Below are 20,862 nucleotides of genomic sequence, written 5' to 3'. Positions count from 1 at the left end.
GTTACCAGTTTGTTAGCTAAGCTCTGGCTGGTGGGTTGAGATTGACATGCACTAAGCTCTATCATTACTCCGGGTTTCTGGTTCGCTTTGTGTTGTGTTAGAATGCCATCTGTGCAGATGTGTACAAAAAACTAAAGTTGTATTAGCAGTATGCTACAGGGATTTATGTCCTGCATGCATTTTCCATTCTACTATTTCACTCTTGTGCTTTGTGCAATAAAAACAAAAGACATGCATAAGGCATGCATTTTGCTGAAGCAAAAAAGAAGTTTATTTGGCAAAGAATATATTGACAATGAAGTCATTAAGTGCCAAGTGTTTAAGTTCCAAACAGATAATTCATTTCAGAAGCTTTCTAGGAAGAGGTGTGGCTTTTTTAAGTCATTCAACAAACCAATAAGCCACGTGTATACAAAGAACTTAAAATCTAACTGACATGATAAGACAAACAAATGGAAAATAAAATGGATCAGAACCACTATATAAAAAGTTGTGACACCACACCTACAATTGTCATGCTTGTCATCCCATATGGAAAAGATATATATAAATCTTATAAAGTTTGTATCTGTCTTGTGTGAAACTTGTATGAAAAGCATACAAGAGTGAAAACAGGTATAAGATCCCTTGAAAAATTATATAATGAAACTTGTATGTTTTGGATACTTACTAAAACAATGTATGAAAGTAATGAGAAAGTGGCCACTTTCATGAGTAAATCTGTCACGGTCTGGCTGGCAGACCGTGGGGATGTGGGGAAAGGAGGACCCAAAACGCAGACTCTGCGATGCAAACAGTGCTCTTTATTCACAGTGAAAAGCTGTAAACACAATAACTCCCTGCTCCCAGTGAATTTTTATCTTCAGTTGCTCTGTTACTTTAATTCATCTCTATGACTCCCATATAACTTCAAACTTTGAAGCTTCCATTATCATTGTCTTAGAGGACAAAGAAAGAATGCCCCTAGGAAACCAAACAATGTTTACTTAGTTCGTGAAGTTTCACTTGTATTATTGACCTTATGAAAGGGTCTAATTCAATCTATGTTGATACCACAACAGCTTTTATGGTATTACATTATTATATTCCACTATAACAAAGCCTTGTAGGTTCTGTTGTCCAGAGAGTAGGCACCTGCCGTTGCAAACAGCACACCATTTCAAGCATTAGTGATAGTAATAGATTTTTGCTCAGCCATCAGATTTAACAGACCTAGTCTGATCAATTCAACTGATGGAAATGCAATGGTATTACTTGTCAAGCATGGGGAATACTTACAAAAATGTCTATAATTCTCAAACAATACCTGAAAGCTGAGTTTTCACTTCAGGCACAACTTACGGTCTGTGTTTTTTACTCTGTACACCACATACCAACAAAACTACAGAAATTATGTCTTTGTGTAAACTGTAAACAAAAAGCAAAACAAAAATATCCTACACATCTTGTATTTACAATATAGGACACATAAAACATATCAAATTTTTAAACTTTAAACATTTTATTGAGAACCTAATGTAAGAGAAATATGCTTTCTAGTCCCTGTCAGGACTCTTGCTGCAGCATTTTGAATTAACTGAAGGCTTTTCAGGGAGTTTTTGATAATAATGAATTACAGTAGTCCAGCCTGGAAGTAATAAATGCACGAACTAGTTTTTCAGCGTCACTCTGAGACAGGATATTTCTAACTGTAGAGATGTTGTGCAAATGGAAGAAAGCAGTCCTACATATTTGTTTAATATGTGCGTTGAAGGACATGTCCTGGTAAAAAATGACTCCAAGGTTCCTGACAGTGTTACTGGGGGTCAAAGTAATGCCATCCAGAGTAAGAATCTGGTTAGATACCATATTTCTTAGATTTTCAGGGCCGAGTACAATAACCTCAGTTTTATCTGAACTTAGAAGCAGAACATTATAGGCCATCTAGGTCTTTATGTCATTCTTGCAGTTTAACTAATTGGTGTGTGTTATCTGGCTTCATGGACAGATAGAGCTGGGTGTCATCTGCATAGCAGTGAAAATGTATGCTATGTCTTCTAATGATACTGCCTAAGGGAAGCATGTATAATGTAAACAGAATTGGTCCTAGCACCGAACCCTGTGGAACTCCATAATTGACCTGTGAAGAGGATTCTCCATTTACATGAACAAATTGGAGTCTATTAGATAGATATGATACAAACCACTGCAGTGCAGTACCTCTAATACCTACAACGTGCTCTAATAGCTCTAATAGAAAATTATGGTCAACCGTATCGAATGCTGCACTAAGGTCTAGCAGGACAAGCAGAGAGATGAGTCCACTGTCAGAGGCCATAAGAAGATCATTTGTAACCTTCACTAAAGCTGTTTCTGTGCTGTGATGAGCTCTGAAACCTGACTGAAACTCTTCGACAACTACTCTTTCAAGGATTTTTGATATGAAAGGAAGGTTGGAGATTGGCCTATAATTAGCTAAGACTGCTGGGTCTAGAGATGGCTTTTTGAGTAAAGGTTTAACTACAGCCAGCTTGAAGGCCTGTGGTACATAGCCGATTATTAGAGATAGGTTGATCATATTTAAGATTGAAGGATTATTTGATGGAAGGACTTCTTTGAGTGGTTTTGTAGGAATGGGGTCTAAAAGACATGTTGATGGTTTGGAGGAAGTAATTATTGAAATTAACTCAGAAAGATCAATTGGAGAAAAAGACTCAATGAATATCAATGGTACTAAAAGTAGCCACACATCTTTGAGATTATTATGAGTATTTTTTTTCTCTAACGGTTAAATTATATTTGTGAAGAAGTTCATGAAGTCATTACTAGTTAACACTAAAGGAAAAGTTGGCTCAGCAGTACTCTGACCTTTTTTTTTTAGCCTGGCTACAGTGCTTAAAAGAAACCAAGGGTTGTTCTTATTTTCTTCAATCAGTGATGAATAGTAAGATGTTCTAGCTTTACAGGGGGCTTTCTTATAAAGCAGCAAACTATTTCTCCAGGCTAAAGGATGATCTTCTAAATTTGCGACACGCCATTTCCTCTCCAGCTTACGAGTTATCTGCTTTAGGCTTCGTGTTTGAGAATTATACCACGGAGTCAGGTACTTCTGATTTGAGGCCTTAGTTTTCAGCGGAGCTACAGTATTCAGAGTCGTACGTAGTGAGGAGGTAAAATTATTAACAAGATAATCGACCTCTTTTGGAGTAACGTTCAGGTAGCTGCTCTGCTCTATGTTGGTACAGGGCATTGAAGATGACAACAGTAGGTGGATTATATTCTTAAAATCAGTTACAGCACTTTCAGAAAGACATCTACTGTGGTGAAATCTACTCCCCACTGCTGTGTAATCAATTATTGTAAATTTAAATGTTAGCTGGAAATGACCACACAGGAGAGGGTTTCCAGGAAACACTATTAAAGGTTCAGTTTCTATGCCATATGTTAAAACAACATCTAGAGAGTGATTAAAGTGGTGGGTGGGTTCTTTTACATTTTACTAAATCTACACAGCATTTAATCTGTTAGTCTACTAACAGATTAAATGCTGTGTCGAGGCTGTCATTTTTAGTATCTACATGGATGTTAAAATTGCCCAAAATAAAGATTTTTATTTGAGCTGAGCACTAAATCAGATGAAGTCTGAGAAATCAAAAACTCTGTAAGGCTCAGGTGGACAATAGATGATTACAAATAAGACTGGTTTTTGAGTCTTACATCTGACTGAGGAGCAATTACAATCTGCAACTTCCACATATGAACACCCAAACCATTTTGAACAGAGTTCTAAGTAAAATAGTAAAATCTGTCTGTTGAAACTTATTCATCTTGTGAGTATGAGAATATGAGTTTGAGACTTTTACATCATTGCGTTCTGTTAACAGTCTCCCAATAATGGGGGGTTGTGTACTTTTGATAGTGTAATAGTACATAGGTGTTCATATCATTTAATAGCAGGTAGACCGTGGTGTGACCTTAAGGATTTAGATGACATCGGCGTGATGTTGCAATGTCACCATTGTTGCAAAAAATAAATAAAAATGTTGATCAATACATTTACATTAGATGACAGTAAAAAGGAGTCTTCAATGTGGTAAAGTTCATATAAAAACATTTAATGCAAATCTGAGATTGTTTTCCCCTTAGTTTGAAGCAATATCGAGTTATACTCTGACCTCAAGATAAAAAATAAAAAAGCTAAACAAAGACTAGATATTCAATATGAAGTTGAAGGACAGCAGAACAACATCTTTAATTTACTTTTTATTGATATTGAAATCAAATGGACATCAAACAAACATGGTCAACCAACATCCGGCTAGGATCTAGTTCTCTTTAAACCCACAAATGTCTAATTTTAGTGACATAAATGTTTTATATAATGTATATATATTGCCTTCTGTTTATGTACATAGGTACACGCATCAAGTACATACACTGCTGAGGTTTAAACACACATACAAATAGGTCACATTTATTGTAATGACTGGACTTCAGTTCCTGACTAGGAGGGGGAGAGGCTTTCAAAAGAAATGCATAGTTTAACACAATATGCCACAAGCAGGCTCTACACACAGTTTAAAGTACAAACACTGAATTTGGAGTTCTGTCTGAAGAGTTTGGTCCTTCAAATCAAAATCAGAAATGCTTTGTACTGGACATGCTGCGGAAAGAAATGTGAATGAAACCATGTAATATCAACTCTCAAAAGTAAAAATATTAATGAGGCTGACAGATTAACAGCGACAACACAGCGTTATAGGAATGATATCGGGGGGGGGGGGGGGGGGGGGCATTGTAAAGCACTGTAGTGTAGCTGTTGGCCCAAACAAATGTCAGCCCTTCCCTTTTCGTGTCCCAACTCACCACCCTTGCACAACTGTCACACACACCTTGAGACCTTGTGTAGATCTGTCCTTGATTTCATTTTTACTAAACAAGGGAAACAAAGTCTTGACTGATTTATTAAAGAGGTGTATAGGTAAAATCTTTAAGGGGCAGAAAATAGTGAGCAGGTACATCAAGGCTAATCTTTACAGCCCTGCCAGGAGGAAATACATCAGGGTAAGGCAAGTGACTATACCCTGTGAGGTGGGGGAAACAAGGCTGTGCATGACTGACAGATATAGACACAGGGGTGTAAGTGCCCCTTGATATCAGAATACAAATGGAGGGGCATGAGAAGTTGGTTTCGTTGACGTGTCATGGAAAAAGATGATATGGAATGATTTCCCGAGCAGCCTTGGGTGTCTAGCGGACTAGTGGGGACTGCTTCAGGGAGATGAGGACCGAACGCATGCGGGACACATCCTTAGCCTGCTTGCTGGACTTGGGATTAAAGTCACAGAGCCGTGCCACCCGCTCCCACTCTGTGCCTGGGTTGTTCTCATCCAGATCTGAAATCATGGCTTCCTCAGCCGCCCTGTAAGCATTAAAGGAGGAAAAGACAGAAGAGCGAGCCCATCAGTGTGTGAAGTCGTAAGATACACAGCTGTGCAGCCCTGAAGAAGATCTCTGCTGACTAACATCACATACAAGTTCTTTAGACAAAGTCAGAGGCGCCAACAGTGAAATTTTGACTCAAGTTCTCAGTTTTGGTTACACTGAAATTGAACTTTAAGCCTGGCATTAAAAACTCAGTTTTTCCATCTGATTTTGTCTGGGTTGGACTTTTTTAGTTCAGCAGCGTCTACCTCAGGGCTGGACAGTCCAATCACTACACACAAACATCCATCTATCTTTACTCCCAAAACTGAGTAATCAACAAGGAACAAGCTTTCCCGGCTACATTACCTGTGGCATGCCCCCCACTTTACAGAATACAGCAAGTCACCTGTATATTCTACTCTCAACATCAGGGGGAGATATATACACAACAATGAGATATCAAGCTCAAGCCAAAAACAACCAACCCACCCCCCAAAATAATAATAATAATAATAATAACAATAACAACAATAAATTAAGAAAAATGTGTTTCTGGCTGGATAAAATTGCTGTTCATTAAGGAACTCAACAAGAACCAAGTATAGTGATATGTAGTTATCTGTATACTTGTCCTTGATTAATAGGAACAGTAATACATGTTCAGATTTTTAATCAAGCCTAGCAGAAAAACAACAAAACGAAAAAAAAAAAAAATGCATTAAGCATGCATTGGCAAGCAGAAAAGCGGGGTGTTTCAGCTGTGGCAAGGAATGCGCTGACGTTGAAATTATGTGTCTCAAATGCCAAACAGATAATTAACTTTAAAATATTTAGGCACGGGTGTGGGTTCATTAAATCCATCAAAGACCAAAAAAAGGCCTTTACAAAGATTACTTATGTAGTTAAACAAATGCAAACAAGAACAAAAACAAATTAAAATAAATTAAATTGATCAGTTCCACTATTACAAGGCAATTTGAGATTCAAGCCACAGATATGGCTAAACTCTTGTGACACCCCATCCACAAACATGAAACTCAATGCTATTCTTTGGTTCTACTTAAAAGGATCTTTTGTAGTCTCCACCCCACCTGAGCTAATAACTTAAACACAGTACACAAAGAAAAATAGGGCAGGTGAGAAGCTAATGAGCATTCACTTTCACAACCATCTACAATACACAAGGGACTAGAAGGACCACAACATCACAGGAGGAACATTATACCAAACTCTAGGCTCTGGATCTAACTCTTGTGCTATTCAACTGGGTACCTCTGCAATGCACTATAAACACATACACAGACAGAACTGCATCTAACCCCTGTGAAAATGATAAAGTATTTTGAAATTCTGGGGTTTTATATTTTTACTTAACTGGTCTAGGCGGTAGCAAGGATGGTTAATATGTGTGCTTTAAGGTGCATAGGAAAAGAAAACAGGGAGAAACAGTTTCACAAGTCAGAATTTAGGAGAGAGAGAGAAAGAAAGAGAGGGGGGGGGTGAAATAAAAGACAACAAAAATGAGCTCAAATGCAGATGTTTAAAGTCAGCATGCAAAAGCAACATTTTTCTTTTGGCTTTATTTTCCTAAAAATGAAAATGATTAGTGTGCAGCCTTTGGTTTGCTAAACTGAACTGATCTTCTATGTTTTCTATAAATAAAATATCAGCTTCTCAATCTGTAATAAAGTTAATAAATTTAACCATCTGCATCATCTCAGTAATCTGATCTACAGAGTCCAACAGCTCACTTATTTTTCATGAATTATAAACACACAATGTTCCTACATTTGCAAATAACACTCCAATTCTCACTTCCTCCAAATAGTAGGTATAGAGTGACACCAATCAGATGGAGGAAGACGGAAGTGGAGCGATTAAGATTCAGTGTCATTCTGCATTACTAAGACTAAAATTTCATTCTGTGTTTAGGTGAGTACAACAATAAGTTGGAAAGCTCCACGGGTGTGCACATTTTGAGAAAAGGACTATTCAAATAACACAGACAGCGGTAACATGATGCTAATTTTCAGATGAGCAGCTCAACAAGAAAGAAACTAAACACTTTAAAATGCTGGAGGCAATGTAGGAATAACAAGAGGCCTGGAATTTCTTTACATGAAACCAGGTTTTGCACCAATCTAAATTCTTACATTTGGCAACTAAGCTGACAGCAACAAAACGTGCACACCACAATGAAGGCTAATGGATATACCCAAGTAATTTGATAGCAGAACCAAAGGCTGCACAGCTCAAGCTATTCGATAGCTAGCTGGGCGTATCAGCAGGTCATCTTAACATTCTAATAAAGCATGAACACAGCTCAGTTTGAAGCAGTTGTGTATCCACGATTTGATATCTTCACATTTCTTATATATAAAAAAATAAATAAATAAATGCAATAATTACTACTGCCTGGAAACGAACTCCAGGCTCATTCAGCATTTAAGAAAAAACCTGGCATGTGTTTCTAAATAATTACGGTTTTCTTAATCATTTATAGGCTGATGTTTATATAATACTAAGAAACCTCAAAAGTACCATTGTGAAGTGAAATGATTTACCGTCTACACAAAGTTTGCTGCTTCAGTTTAGCAATTTCCTTCTTTGCCGTGAAAACAAATGAATACGAGAGGAAAAAAAGCGTTTGAAAGTTTCAAATCTGAGAGAAGGACAGATTTCCTATCCTGAAACAAACATAATTCATGGGGAAACGGTCAACGGTATCAAAAAAATTCTTTAACCGTGAGTGTCAGGAGTGTGAAGATATATCCGGCCCTCGAGGCCTGGAGTTCAACACTCCTGGCCTATGGCATTCACCCAATAAAGAATGCTACCATTGTTTGTTTGTTTGTTAGTTAATTAGTTAGTTAGTTTATTTGCTTGTTTTAATCAATTTTAAATCATGCTTTTTATTTGTTCTTGTTTCTAATGTCTCTGTAAAGCACTTTGAATCACCTTGTTGTTGAATTGTGCTATACAAATAAACTTGCCTTGCCTTACCAAAACATCCTGCAACAGCAACTTCTTCCAACCACCCAAGAACAGTTTGGTGAATAACAATGCCTTTGCCAGAATGATGGAATACCATACCATGAGGCCAAAGTGATAACTAAGTGGCTCAGGGAACAAAACATTGAAATTTAAGGTCCATGACCAGGAAACTATCCTTAATCCAATTGAGAACATGTGGTCAATCCTCAAGATGTGGGTGAAAAAGCAAAAACCTGCTAACTGTGACAAACTCCAAGCAGTGATTATGAATGAATGTGTTGCCATCACTCAGGATTTGGCCCAGAAGTCGACTGACAGCATGCCCGGGCGACTGCAGAGGCCTTGAAAAAGAAGAGCCAGCAAATATTGACTCTTTGCATAACGTTGATGTAATTACCAATAAAAGCCTGTGAAACTTATGAAGTGCTTGTAATTATACTGGTTTACATCACAGAAACAACTGAGAAAATTTTTTTTTTTTTTTTTTTTTAAATCTAAAAACAATGAAGCAGCAAACTTTGAAAACCAGTAAGTGTGTCATTCTCAAAACTTTTGGCCATGATTATAATATATGAGATTAAGGAAAAGAAAAACCACACACAATTGCTTCAACCCATCTCTACATATCTTACTTGTAAGTAAAACAAGAAAACCAACATTAATAAAGTTGTTAAGTGGAAAAAAACCCAAAACATTTTCATTAATTTTTTACGCAGTTGGTTTAAGCAGGTGTTAATTGTTAGAAATTTATGAAATGCATTTGGATAATGAGTTGCTGAAGAGAATCAAAGAGAAATGAATGAGAAATTAACATGGGCACAGTTGTGAAAGTATTCATTTGATTTCCATGGATGTGATGGCATGCGTTACTGAAATATACCGACAGGCATCAAACTCACAAATGTCATGCAGATGATATGGATATGGAGTTCAAATTATAAATGCAGTTTATATTTGGAAAAAGTTCAAGCTGGATAGGTAAAGTAACGATTATGAATCCAAGCACTTCAAATGTATGACTGAAGGAGAAAGTAACACATGGCAGCAGAAAGAAGGTAAACTGATGCTCTAAGAGATATGTGATGTCAATGGCTGTTGACAATGGGGGAAAAAAACAAAACAAATAAACAATAAGAGGAGGATGTTAGTTGGAGCAACATACACATAACCAATGAGCTCAGAGAAGGGTTGCTTGTAGAAGTCTTCATCCAACACCCTGGACAAATATCCGCCCAAACGACAGAGCAGCAAGAAGGCAGGAGAAAAGAGAGAAAGTGGTAAAAGGGAGAAGAGGAATGGAAACACAAGCACTGCAAGTTACCGTACAATAATATGCTTAGGAATATAACCAATCAGGTGTTTGATCAGTGTCAGAGGGATTTAAAGACTGTTTAAAGAAAGTTTTACATCTTTAATGCCATTGCACCAGTCATGCACAACACACTTTTAGTTCTTCATACCTCTCACATTTTGAATACTTGACACATTTTTAACTAATTAGCCTAACAGTGGAATCTCTTAACCCAGTATGTTATAGCTATAACAATAAGCGTAACCCCACATCAGTGCATGCAACGCTGTAAGAAAAATCATGTGACAGGTGAAACAGCTGCTGTGCTGAACAGCAGTGCAGTGTCTGACACGTAAGCGCAACTTTTGAATCATTCGCATTTGTGCTGAGGAGTAGACGAGACCACTTTAAGTGCCATTTGTGCTTTTAAATTTTTGGCTTGTCATCACCCACTACACAAAGGGACCATGGAGGAAAAAGAACATTTTTCCAATCTGGGATCGTTTAACTCCCGCCCACATACACAAGAAAAAACAAAAACAAAAAAACAAAAACATTTGTGCATTCTGCATTTGACATACTAATAATAATAATAATAATAATAATAATAATAATAATAATAATAGATTGGATTTATATAGTGCTTTTCAAGGCACCCAAAGCGCTTTACAATGCCACTATTTTTAAAACCCATTACCCTGTTCTACACCTTATACGTTTCTGAAGCCAGAATACGGTAAAAGGAGCTCTGCAGATTACCTCGAAAACTGTTAGTCACCCACAGGATGTGTCGTGAGATGTCATGACCTTTAGTAAATTACCTGCATCAAGTCATGAATGCAAAAGTAGAGATGCACCGATTGACCGTTCATAAATTGGAATCAGCTTATTTTCAGTGTTTTACACCTTGTCTGGTGATCAGTCAGACTCCCATATGACCGATTATAAGCCAGTCCTTTTAATGTACGTATGACTCACATACAGCAGCACAGGCTATTAGTTGCACACCTACCCACATGCTACACTGTTAGCACGGAAGTGAGATAAGAAACAAGGGTGGCTTAATCAAACAAACAGAAAACAAAAACGTTCAGAACAACAAATCTAAAGAGATATTTAAACATGGACATTTTAAAGAAACTAACAGAGGAAAAGTAGCTAAAGCTATCCAGAGCTCAGAGGCAGCCTGAGGATGAGCAAAGGATCAAAGCGGTTATGAGGAAAATTACAGAGAAAAAGAAGACAATGTCTTGTTATCTGGTGAAGTCATTTCAGGTAAATGTGGGTGTACAACAGCTTATTTTCAGATAATTATTTATACTGCACTGAAGTAGTTTAAATTTAAAAAAAAGATCCTGTAATTGTCAAGTTTATTGACAATTACAGTTTATTTTACACGGAAGAAAGGTGGAGTTTTGTTTGTAACTGTTGTCAGTTAAAAGCCTGCAAAAATCAGTAACGGCAGATCAGAAAAATATCTAAACTGACCAAGAAAATTGCAATCGGTGCATCTCTATACAGAACCCTCCTGTGATAATAAAAGACACAGTAAAAAGTGTTTTTACCTCACAGGAAATATTTGACTCCATTTGTTTTCCTTAAAATATCACACATTAGTTATTAAATTTCCTGAAATAACAGCAAATTGCATAGACTTGTCTTAGGTATAGGTAATTTTAATGACTGAAGACATGCAGTGAACAATAACTCCAGTGTCTGGGAAACTTAATAAAGTGGAACCCCGACTTACGAAATAAATTCATTCCAGAGGGTCTTTCGTAAGTCAAAATTTTCGTAAGTCAAAATTTTCCATCGCCTTTCGAGTGAGACGATGCTGGCTGAAGACGAAGTTCTTGGTGGAGGAGGACCTCGCTCATACAGTGGGGCAAAAAAGTATTTAGTCAGCCACCGATTGTGCAAGTTCCCCCACTTAAAATGATGACAGAGGTCAGTAATTTGCACCAGAGGTACACTTCAACTGTGAGAGACAGAATGTGAAAAAAAAAAAAAATCCATGAATCCACATGGTAGGATTTGTAAAGAATTTATTCGTAAATCAGGGTGGAAAATAAGTATTTGGTCAATAACAAAAATACAACTCAATACTTTGTAACATAACCTTTGTTGGCAATAACAGAGGTCAAACGTTTACTATAGGTCTTTACCAGGTTTGCACACACAGTAGCTGGTATTTTGGCCCATTCCTCCATGCAGATCTTCTCGAGAGCAGTGATGTTTTGGGGCTGTCGCCGAGCAACACGAACTTTCAACTCCCGCCACAGATTTTCTATGGGGTTGAGGTCTGGAGACTGGCTAGGCCACTCCAGGACCTTCAAATGCTTCTTACGGAGCCACTCCTTTGTTGCCCGGGCGGTGTGTTTTGGATCATTGTCATGTTGGAAGACCCAGCCTCGTTTCATCTTCAAAGTTCTCACTGATGGAAGGAGGTTTTGTCTCAAAATCTCACGATACATGGCCCCATTCATTCTGTCCTTAACACGGATCAGTCGTCCTGTCCCCAACACGGATCAGTCGTCCTGTCCCCAACACGGATCAGTCGTCCTGTCCCCAACACGGATCAGTCGTCCTGTCCCCTTGGCAGAAAAACAGCCCCATAGCATGATGTTTCCACCCCCATGCTTCACAGTAGGTATGGTGTTCTTGGGATGCAACTCAGTATTCTTCTTCCTCCAAACACGACGAGTTGAGTTTATACCAAAAAGTTCTACTTTGGTTTCATCTGACCACATGACATTCTCCCAATCCTCTGCTGTATCATCCATGTGCTCTCTGGCAAACTTCAGACGGGCCTGGACATGCACTGGCTTCAGCAGCGGAACACGTCTGGCACTGCAGGATTTGATTCCCTGCCGTTGTAGTGTGTTACTGATGGTGACCTTTGTTACTTTGGTCCCAGCTCTCTGCAGGTCATTCACCAGGTCCCCCCGTGTGGTTCTGGGATCTTTGCTCACCGTTCTCATGATCATTTTGACCCCACGGGATGAGATCTTGCGTGGAGCCCCAGATCGAGGGAGATTATCAGTGGTCTTGTATGTCTTCCATTTTCTGATGATTGCTCCCACAGTTGATTTTTTCACACCAAGCTGCTTGCCTATTGTAGATTCACTCTTCCCAGTCTGGTGCAGGTCTACAATACTTTTCCTGGTGTCCTTCGAAAGCTCTTTGGTCTTGGCCATGGCGGAGTTTGGAGTCTGACTGTTTGAGGCTGTGGACAGGTGTCTTTTATACAGATGATGAGTTCAAACAGGTGCCATTCATACAGGTAACGAGTGGGGGACAGAAAAGCTTCTTACAGAAGACGTTACAGGTCTGTGAGAGCCAGAGATTTTCCTTGTTTGAGGTGACCAAATACTTATTTTCCACCCTAATTTACAAATAAATTCTTTACAAATCCTACCATGTGGATTCATGGATTTTTTTTTCACATTCTGTCTCTCACAGTTGAAGTGTACCTCTGGTGCAAATTACTGACCTCTGTCATCATTTTAAGTGGGGGAACTTGCACAATCGGTGGCTGACTAAATACTTTTTTGCCCCACTGTATTTATCAATAATTTCTTTGTTTCCATCGAGAGCACTTTACGCTTCTTCTTTTCACTTGCAGAAAGTTTTTTCGGCCACATTATGAATGAACGATAGGCTAATTGCAAACGAAAAGCACACGAAATAGCGCACTGCAACAACAATACGTCTTTCACGTGAACAGCGAAACGCAAGTACGAAAGCCAAGGAGTTTCACATGATTTGGAAGGCATTGTGAGCATTCTGGGCTCAGCCAGCAGATTTCGTTACGCGGGCATTTTGCTGTACCACGGGCAGAAATATTGCAGTTAAGTGCCTTCGTAACTTGAATTTTTCGTTAAATGGGGTCTTTGTAAGCCGGGGTTCCACCGTATTTTTTGGACCATAAGGTGCACTGTCGATGAATGGGTCCATTTTCATACATAAATCGCCCCAGATTATAAGGTGCACTGTCGATTTTTGAGAAAATTAAAGGATTTTAAGTGCGCCTTTTAGTGTGAAGAATAAGTGGAGGTCAAATAGCATTTTAACTAAAAAGGTGGTGAAAAGCCACATGAGATTTCCCCTTAGAGAGAATGGATTTTCTTTAAAATATGAACCTGTAGACAACTGAAACAAAAACTGATGCCACACACAAATGGGGAGACCAGCATACTGTGTTTCTTGAAATTCAAGGATAGGTTATTCCGATTCTTCCTGAAAAAAAAACATATGGATACAAATTTCAGTAATTAGTTGTAAACTTACTCAAGGATACAGAAGTTGAGTGACCGGATGGCCATCATTTCTTCCCCTGCCACAACCGACAGATCTACATTCTTTTTAAGCTGGGATAACTCACATATCCCCACAGTCTTCTTTCATTTTTATTGATCTTCCATCCTGTTTCTATGCGTTGACTATCATTGACTACAGTACCTGTTATTGGTTTTGGTTTTCTCCAGCTGCTCATTCTGCCTGGCATGCCATTCCTCCAGCTCCACCTTGGCCTTCTCCTTCCATTCCGTCTCCTGCTGGCGAGAGTTAGCATCTGCAGAAGTAAACGCAAAAATACAGAAATCACGCTCAAGAGCAGAGACTGATAAAAGAATAAACATCCCCAAAAAGATGATGAACATAATGATGTGAAAGGAAACAGGGACAGAAATAATTGGTTAACACTGTATGTGGAATATCCAGTAAAGGAAGGTCATTTACACAACAATATTTCAATAAAAAAATCTGCGATAATATTTCTGATGATACTTGCATACAGTGACACAACAAGACAAGTTGATGTTACAAAAGTGGCTAGATCAAAAACTATTAAAAAGGTACTAAATGTCATAAGGATCTAATGCTTAGCGATCAGAGATGCCTGGGGTTCACACACTGTCACTCACAAAGTAAACCCCTTGCATTGCTATAGCAACGGTATTGCAACATGATAATTTATATCATGTAAAAATTGTTACCAATATTATCGTTGACAAAGTGATATAGCACAGCCCAAATCTCCACCTTTACTTATCACATCTCACATATCAGTGTTCTGTCCTACCCTATAATAAAGCGTTCTTCTGGGTGCTTACCTAGCTCCTCCAGCCTCTCTCTTTGCTCCTCCCTCCACTTACGTAGACTTTCTGGTTCAGCCTGCAGTCGGTCTGCATTAGAAATTGCTGCATAGGCATCTGATGGACCATTGCTTTCCTGAGAAAGGAGCAAAATGGTAAGCACAGTTTTATCAATATTTCCAATGATTTGGCCATTTATCCATTCATGTTCAGTGTTTCATTTTTCTAACCCGTATGTGAAAGTTGTCATTAAAGTGGAATTGGCTTCCGCACCCCCACACCCCAATACGCATAGCGTACATGTACTCTTAGAAGATTCTCTCACTGACAGGAAAGGAAGAAATGTTGCAATGACAGCACAGGAAAAGGAAGCTGAAGTGACTAACAGACAAATATTCAAAAGCTCGGCTACTAAAAATCACTGTTACGGTGTTAAAAGGAAATTAGTATTTTCCAATGACGCACACAGTGAAAATTCAGCAGAATTGATATATAAACATCTCTTGAGCAAATCTTAGTATTCAAGTAAATGAATTTCAAGGATAATTGCTGTTTGTTATATTTATATAACAAACAGCAATTATCCAGGAAATCAAGGAACATAACTAAAATGAAATGTGTCAAGAAGCAAAGAAGTTTAAATCCAAACATGAGAATCTTCAATGTCATGTTTTTAAACTGATGCTAGTAAGCTGTACAGAGTGAAATGTTTTTTTTTTTTTTTAATAAATCACCCCCTTTGATCTTTACTGAAGGCCAATTGCCTGCCATCAGGCACTACTTTGAGTCACTGAACTGGTTGCAGGTCATCCATGAGCAGCCATGGTGCTGAAAGTCTGCAGTCTTACCAATTTCAAATAGGTCTGTACCAGAAAAGGCCCCACTCATTGTTGTATATCAATGCATCTGTGGGCCCTGTACTATGAAGCAACTTCAACACACTGAGATTATCTTTTTGTTTTGTAGATTCAAATCCTTCTTTATGGTGCAGGCATTTAGTACAGACCATCCTTTTCATCCCTCTATTTATTCTTCCTTTAACACTATACGTTAGTGCATACACAAACAATAATTTCTGTATTAAAAGATTTTAATCCTTTGTGCACTTATACACACAAAACACAGGAACAAACACAAGGTGATTTCCAACATGATAACTAAAGAGCAGATGACATTACCCCATGAAGCTCTCCATTGATGGCACCATCTAAAACAGGTAGAGGTGAGACTGCAGTTAGAAATCAAGCAGACAAATTAAGGCATAAACATGACAAAACATCTTGAAATATTAAATGTCCTAAAAGAGATTTTTACCATGCCTTGAACTTGTCTAATGGAGCACCAATTACTGTTGCTAAATGCACTCCTGTTTCGTAATAATGGATGTCAGCATTTCTGACCAACAATTCCTACAACTGAGGCTAGATTGGAGGAAATGAGTAAGTCATGAACAAAGGTTGTTAAGCTGTGCCCATTTCCTAAGTGGCTGACACAAACTGCTGTAAATGTAGCCGCAAGCAATCAAGTTAATTGGAAAGCAATGAGTGGCAGTGCCAGCAGCAGTAGCTTATTTCAGCATAAAATAGCATGTATTAATAAAGGACTTCAAGTTTCACCTGTACGTGTTCCTTGTGAGTTCAAAGTAATCTTACACAGGTTAATATCAACGCTAACCATGTCCACTTGGCTAATCTGCTAGCTCAGTTAGCCTTAGCTTTAGTGTCCGTTCAGGGCCAAAATAGCGTCTAGATTAACCGCATGTTGAACGTTTAGTTACACGTACACAAAATCCTCTATCACTAATGACGCCAAACAGACAACATACAGCGACATTTTCTTCGCTTGAGGATAACAGCCACGCACCGTTAGTGTCTCCTAGCGAAGAGGGGACATCTCCACTGTCCAAGATGCTGAAGCCTTCGTCGTTTTCAATGCCCGCAATTTCGCTTTCCTGCTGGGCCAGGAAAGCGGCAGCGGGGTCCTCCTCCGAGCCGACACCGTTTCCAGCACTGGGCGCGTTCAGCATGTCAAAATCGTCCATGTTGTCTGTAGTGATAGAGGGATAAAACTGTGAAACAACGAGCAGGTGTAGCACCACTGAAACCGATTAGACCAGCAGGAAGAAGGACGAAAGGGGAAAACGGTAAAAGCTGGCGTAGCGGAAACATCAGAGTAACCAATCACAAGCAAGAATGGATTACTGGCAGTAGTCATGGCCAATCATGTAACAACTTTCTCATAACGGGACCAATCAAATATTTGAAAGCGTTTCATGCGGATCCCATGACCTGCTGGGTGCTGTTGTCAGAAATAGAGAAAAATCTGCAGTATTTTTTTTTTAATCTGCTGCACGTTTAACACACAACTGTTTGCATAGCTATGATTGGGAATTCGTCAGATAAGAAAAATAAAATTAAAATTTCAGCATTTTTTTCTGTTTTATTTCCTCAGGTTTTTCGTTTACCCTCTAACTTTACAAGGCCTGTCATTGATTTAACTCCCTGATATTGCTTAACCTTTATATTGGAAAATTGTCTTGAACTGTCTTATTCGATCACAGACCGTTATTCCAGTTATTTTAGTCTTAGGACTAAGACTTCTGTCGTCTTCTGTCAAAAAGTTTTCCAGCTTCCTCTTCATAACCCTGGCAGCAGTTGTGTCCCGCCCCAGTATAATTCCGCGCTGGTTAATTATTTACAGTTCTGACAGTATCAAAGGGCTCAGGTGGCAAGCGTTCACCTGACTCAGGTTATATAGCTGGGTGCAACTGCTCTTTTAAAACAGGAATACTATCGGAGTTACTAAGGGAAGACTTAAACTATTAGTTTGTTTATTTTTATAGTAATTGAAAGATAACATTCAAAGAAGTTCAAAAACTCCACCACAACTGATTTGAATTACTAATACATATGCTGAGTGAACTGTACACTACTGAAATATGAATTACTTTACTGACAAAAGACTATATTATCATCGCCATGACTTCTCCATGAAAAATCGCCCTTTACAATGCTTTTACCTAAATTAATATTATGCTGCAATTTACTGTATCAGCTAGGCAACTCCAGGCCTCGAGTGCCGGTGTCCTGGAGGTTTTAGATGTGTCCATGATCCATCACAGCTGATTTAAAGGGCTAAATGACTCCTCAGCATTTCTTTAAGTTCTCCAGAGGCCTGAAAATGAACTAATCATTTGATTCAGGTGTGTTAACCCAGGGTGCGATCTAAAACCTGCAGGACACGGGCACTCGAGGCCTGGAGTTGCCTACCCCTGAGCTAAACTCACAGTATTCACAGTTTCACAGGTGATAGCTTTGCACAATAGTCGTAATCTCTTAAACAATACATTTAAGACAGTCAGTTATGTTTGTGACTACAAGCTGGTATGCCCCAAACACCCCTATTTAACTACTGTTGCAATCTACATTATGTAAGTATTTGCTAAACTAAGTAAAGATTTTTTTAAAAAGTCCATCATTATTTTAGACAGGAAGCCTCTTCAAGCACATTCACAAAAATTAACTGCTACAACTACAAAGCATGAATGCGATGATGGAATTGAATAGTAAAACAATGGGCAATTTATTTACTACAAGGCAATCGAATCCAGTTTGTGTTTAGTGGGAGAAACCGTGCTGCTTGGTTCCAGAAAGAAGGCAACAGAGTCGTGAACCACATGACCTGTAGTGCAGCAGATCATCTAGCTTCTCCATTTAGGGGTTGCCACAGCAGCTCATCTCTTTCATCTTCTTCTGTCACACCAACCCCTTGCATGTCTTTGTTCACTACATCCATGCACCTCCTCTGAGGTCTTCCTTTTTTCTCATGACTGGCAGCTCTATATTTAACATCTTTTGCTCAGCGTATCCACTATCCCTCCGTACGTCCAACCCAGACTCAGCCTCGTCTTCCAACTCCTCAACCTGAGCTGCCCTTTTGATGTACTCTTTGTAAATCTTGTCCATCCTAGTCACTCATGATGAAAATCTTAGCCACTGGAATTCTACAGGCTCCACCCCTGTCTTTTTGCTAATGCCACCTTCACCAAACAGTACATCAAAGCAGGTCTGACTACTATTTAGACTTTCTCTTTCACTACTGCTCCCCTGACACTTGTGCCCATCCACGTCACCCTGGCTGTACTCTCTTCTTCACCTCTCTTGCCCATTGTCCATTGCTTTGGATGGTTGACCCAAGGTATTTGAACTCATACACCTTTAGATCCCCCTTTTATTTGTGCAAATGTAATTGTTTTTCATTCCACTTCTTTCCAGGCTCTCTTCCACTTGCTCCCTTAAGATTACAATGTTGTCTAGAAACATAGTCCACTAAGACTCATGCCTCCTCTGTCCAATATGCTGAAGCCATCATTGTTTGACCTTATCTGTCAACCTGTATATGACAATTGCAAACAAGAAGGGGCTCAGAAATGACCCCATCTGTCACCCCTACCACACACCCCTCCAGTGTCTCTCTGTCCACAAACATGTCCTGCACCAGCCTCACATACTTCTCTGTCACTCTTGACTTCCTTATGTAGTACCACAACTCCTCTTTTGGCACCCTATCATTTGTGTTCTAAAGAACACAGGGTGGCCATCCACTATTTGGTGGTTCCCAGCTGCTCCAGCCTGCATGCCAAAGTATCCTTGGGAAAGATACTGAACCCCAATTTGCTCTGCAATGCTTTGATTCAGTAGTGTTTGATTGTGTACAAATGTTAGGAAGCACTTGGGCATAGAAAAAAAGCACTTGTATGAATGGGTGAATGAAGCATGTTCTATACAGCACTTTGAGTGCATCACTGGAGCAGAAAAGGACTGTATGAGATACAATCCATTTACCGTTAGAGCCACAAAAAATACATTGAACCTTCTGTATGTGCCTTCTTTAACACTTTCAAAACAAAAATTAAATTTGCAGTGGTCTTTCTTGGCATGATGCTTTACAGCTTCTCACTGATCATTGCCCCTTTTCTCAGAATGTGAGTCAAACCAGAAGAAACCAAAATGGCTTCTGGTCTATCCCCGTCAAGGGCCAGGAAAGGGGGGGTGAGCAATAATTAAGAACCAATTAGAAAAACAATATAAATATATATATATATATATATATATATATATATATATATATATATATATATATATATTAGGGGTGCAACGATATTCGTATCGATATTGAACCGTTCGTTACAGTGCTTTCGGTTCGGTACGCATATGTATCGAACAATACAAAATTTGTAATTTATTTTATCAACTTTCCTTCTGACGATGCTGTCTGTGTTGAGCGCTCTGTGAATCTGCGTTCGACTACTCCGCCTAGGCTCGACAGTGCAGCCTAGGCGGAGTAGTCGAATGCAGATTCACTGAGCGCTCAACACAGACAGCATCGTCAGAAGGAGCAGGGCAAGCTAGCGAGACAGAAGTTAAGCTCTCCTTGCAACATGAACCTCCCCCACCCTCATTCAGATCTGGCGTTTGGAATTATTTTGGTTTTCATGTGACGTATGACCCTGAAGGTAAGCGAGTCATGGACTAAAGTAAAACAGTATGTTGGATGTGCCATGCAATGCTCAATTACATGGGTGGGAACTAGTGTGTTAGCGTAGTTAGCTCGTTAACATGTTGGCCATCTAGCCCCATGCACAGGGCGATCGGCGGTAGCTCGTTAACGGAGATTTGCCGTCTTGTGGCTTTAAGGTCATTTAAACGAGATTAACCTGAAAGCACTAGTGGGAACACAACGAATATGACTGCACATTTACGCCGACATCATCCTAGTGCAAAGACAAGTGGAAGCAGAAAAAAAACAAGCAAGCATGCTACTAACTTTAGCCGAGTCATTTAGACAGCTGTTAGCACATGATTCTCCTTATATGTTTAATATGCTGCTGAGAATATAGCCCAGAAGAAGCGGATAGTATAGCTTTTATTTTGGAAAGAGACATTTCTCTGTAATAAACTCTCTTTTCCAAAGATGAGTGATTCCTCAATCAGATACAGGGCTCGCAATATCGCTAGCCCGACGTCCAGGGGCTAGCGATTTTTTCAGTCGGGCTACCAAAATCTATCTCTGCCC

General features: G+C 39.1%; 1 protein-coding gene across 3 annotated transcripts; it reads right to left on the bottom strand.

The window, feature by feature from the left end:
* Positions 1-4,073: 4,073 nt before the first annotated feature.
* On the bottom strand, positions 4,074-16,960 carry clta (clathrin, light chain A). Of its 3 annotated transcripts, XM_085459865.1 has the most exons (7): positions 16,651-16,960; positions 15,966-15,994; positions 14,806-14,923; positions 14,153-14,264; positions 9,563-9,616; positions 6,782-6,817; positions 4,074-5,401 (listed from the first exon to the last, which is right to left on the bottom strand). In XM_085459865.1, exons 1-7 carry the CDS (start codon positions 16,826-16,828, stop codon positions 5,230-5,232), a joined length of 699 nt encoding a protein of 232 aa, XP_085315991.1. In that variant the 5' UTR covers positions 16,829-16,960; the 3' UTR covers positions 4,074-5,229. The 3 variants fall into 3 exon arrangements, with proteins under 3 accessions (XP_085315991.1, XP_085315992.1, XP_085315993.1); XM_085459866.1 differs by lacking the exon at positions 6,782-6,817; XM_085459867.1 differs by lacking the exons at positions 6,782-6,817; positions 9,563-9,616 and having other exon boundaries at positions 16,651-16,957.
* Between the last annotated feature and the right edge of the window lie 3,902 nt (positions 16,961-20,862).

This window comes from Copadichromis virginalis, linkage group LG6, assembly GCF_057382275.1.
Source record: "Copadichromis virginalis isolate Kocher_CV1m ecotype Utaka linkage group LG6, C_Virginalis_male_GT1.1, whole genome shotgun sequence".
In the NCBI taxonomy this organism is placed as follows: Eukaryota; Metazoa; Chordata; class Actinopteri; order Cichliformes; family Cichlidae; genus Copadichromis; species Copadichromis virginalis.
Note: the sequence above shows the minus strand (reverse complement) of the source record. Positions and strands in the feature narration are given on the sequence as shown.

What these genes read in the sequence shown, in the direction of transcription:
- clta (XM_085459865.1), bottom strand. Translation starts at nt 16,828, where the DNA reads ATGGACGATTTTGACATGCTGAACGCGCCCAGTGCTGGAAACGGTGTC. An exon ending in TCAATGGAGAGCTTCATGGG is followed by an intron (nt 14,924 to 15,965) that starts GTAATGTCATCT and finishes CTCCTTTCTCAG; the next exon opens with GAAAGCAATGGTCCATCAGA. An exon ending in TCTGAGCTCATTGGTTATGT is followed by an intron (nt 6,818 to 9,562) that starts GTATGTTGCTCC and finishes TGCACCTTAAAG; the next exon opens with CACACATATTAACCATCCTT.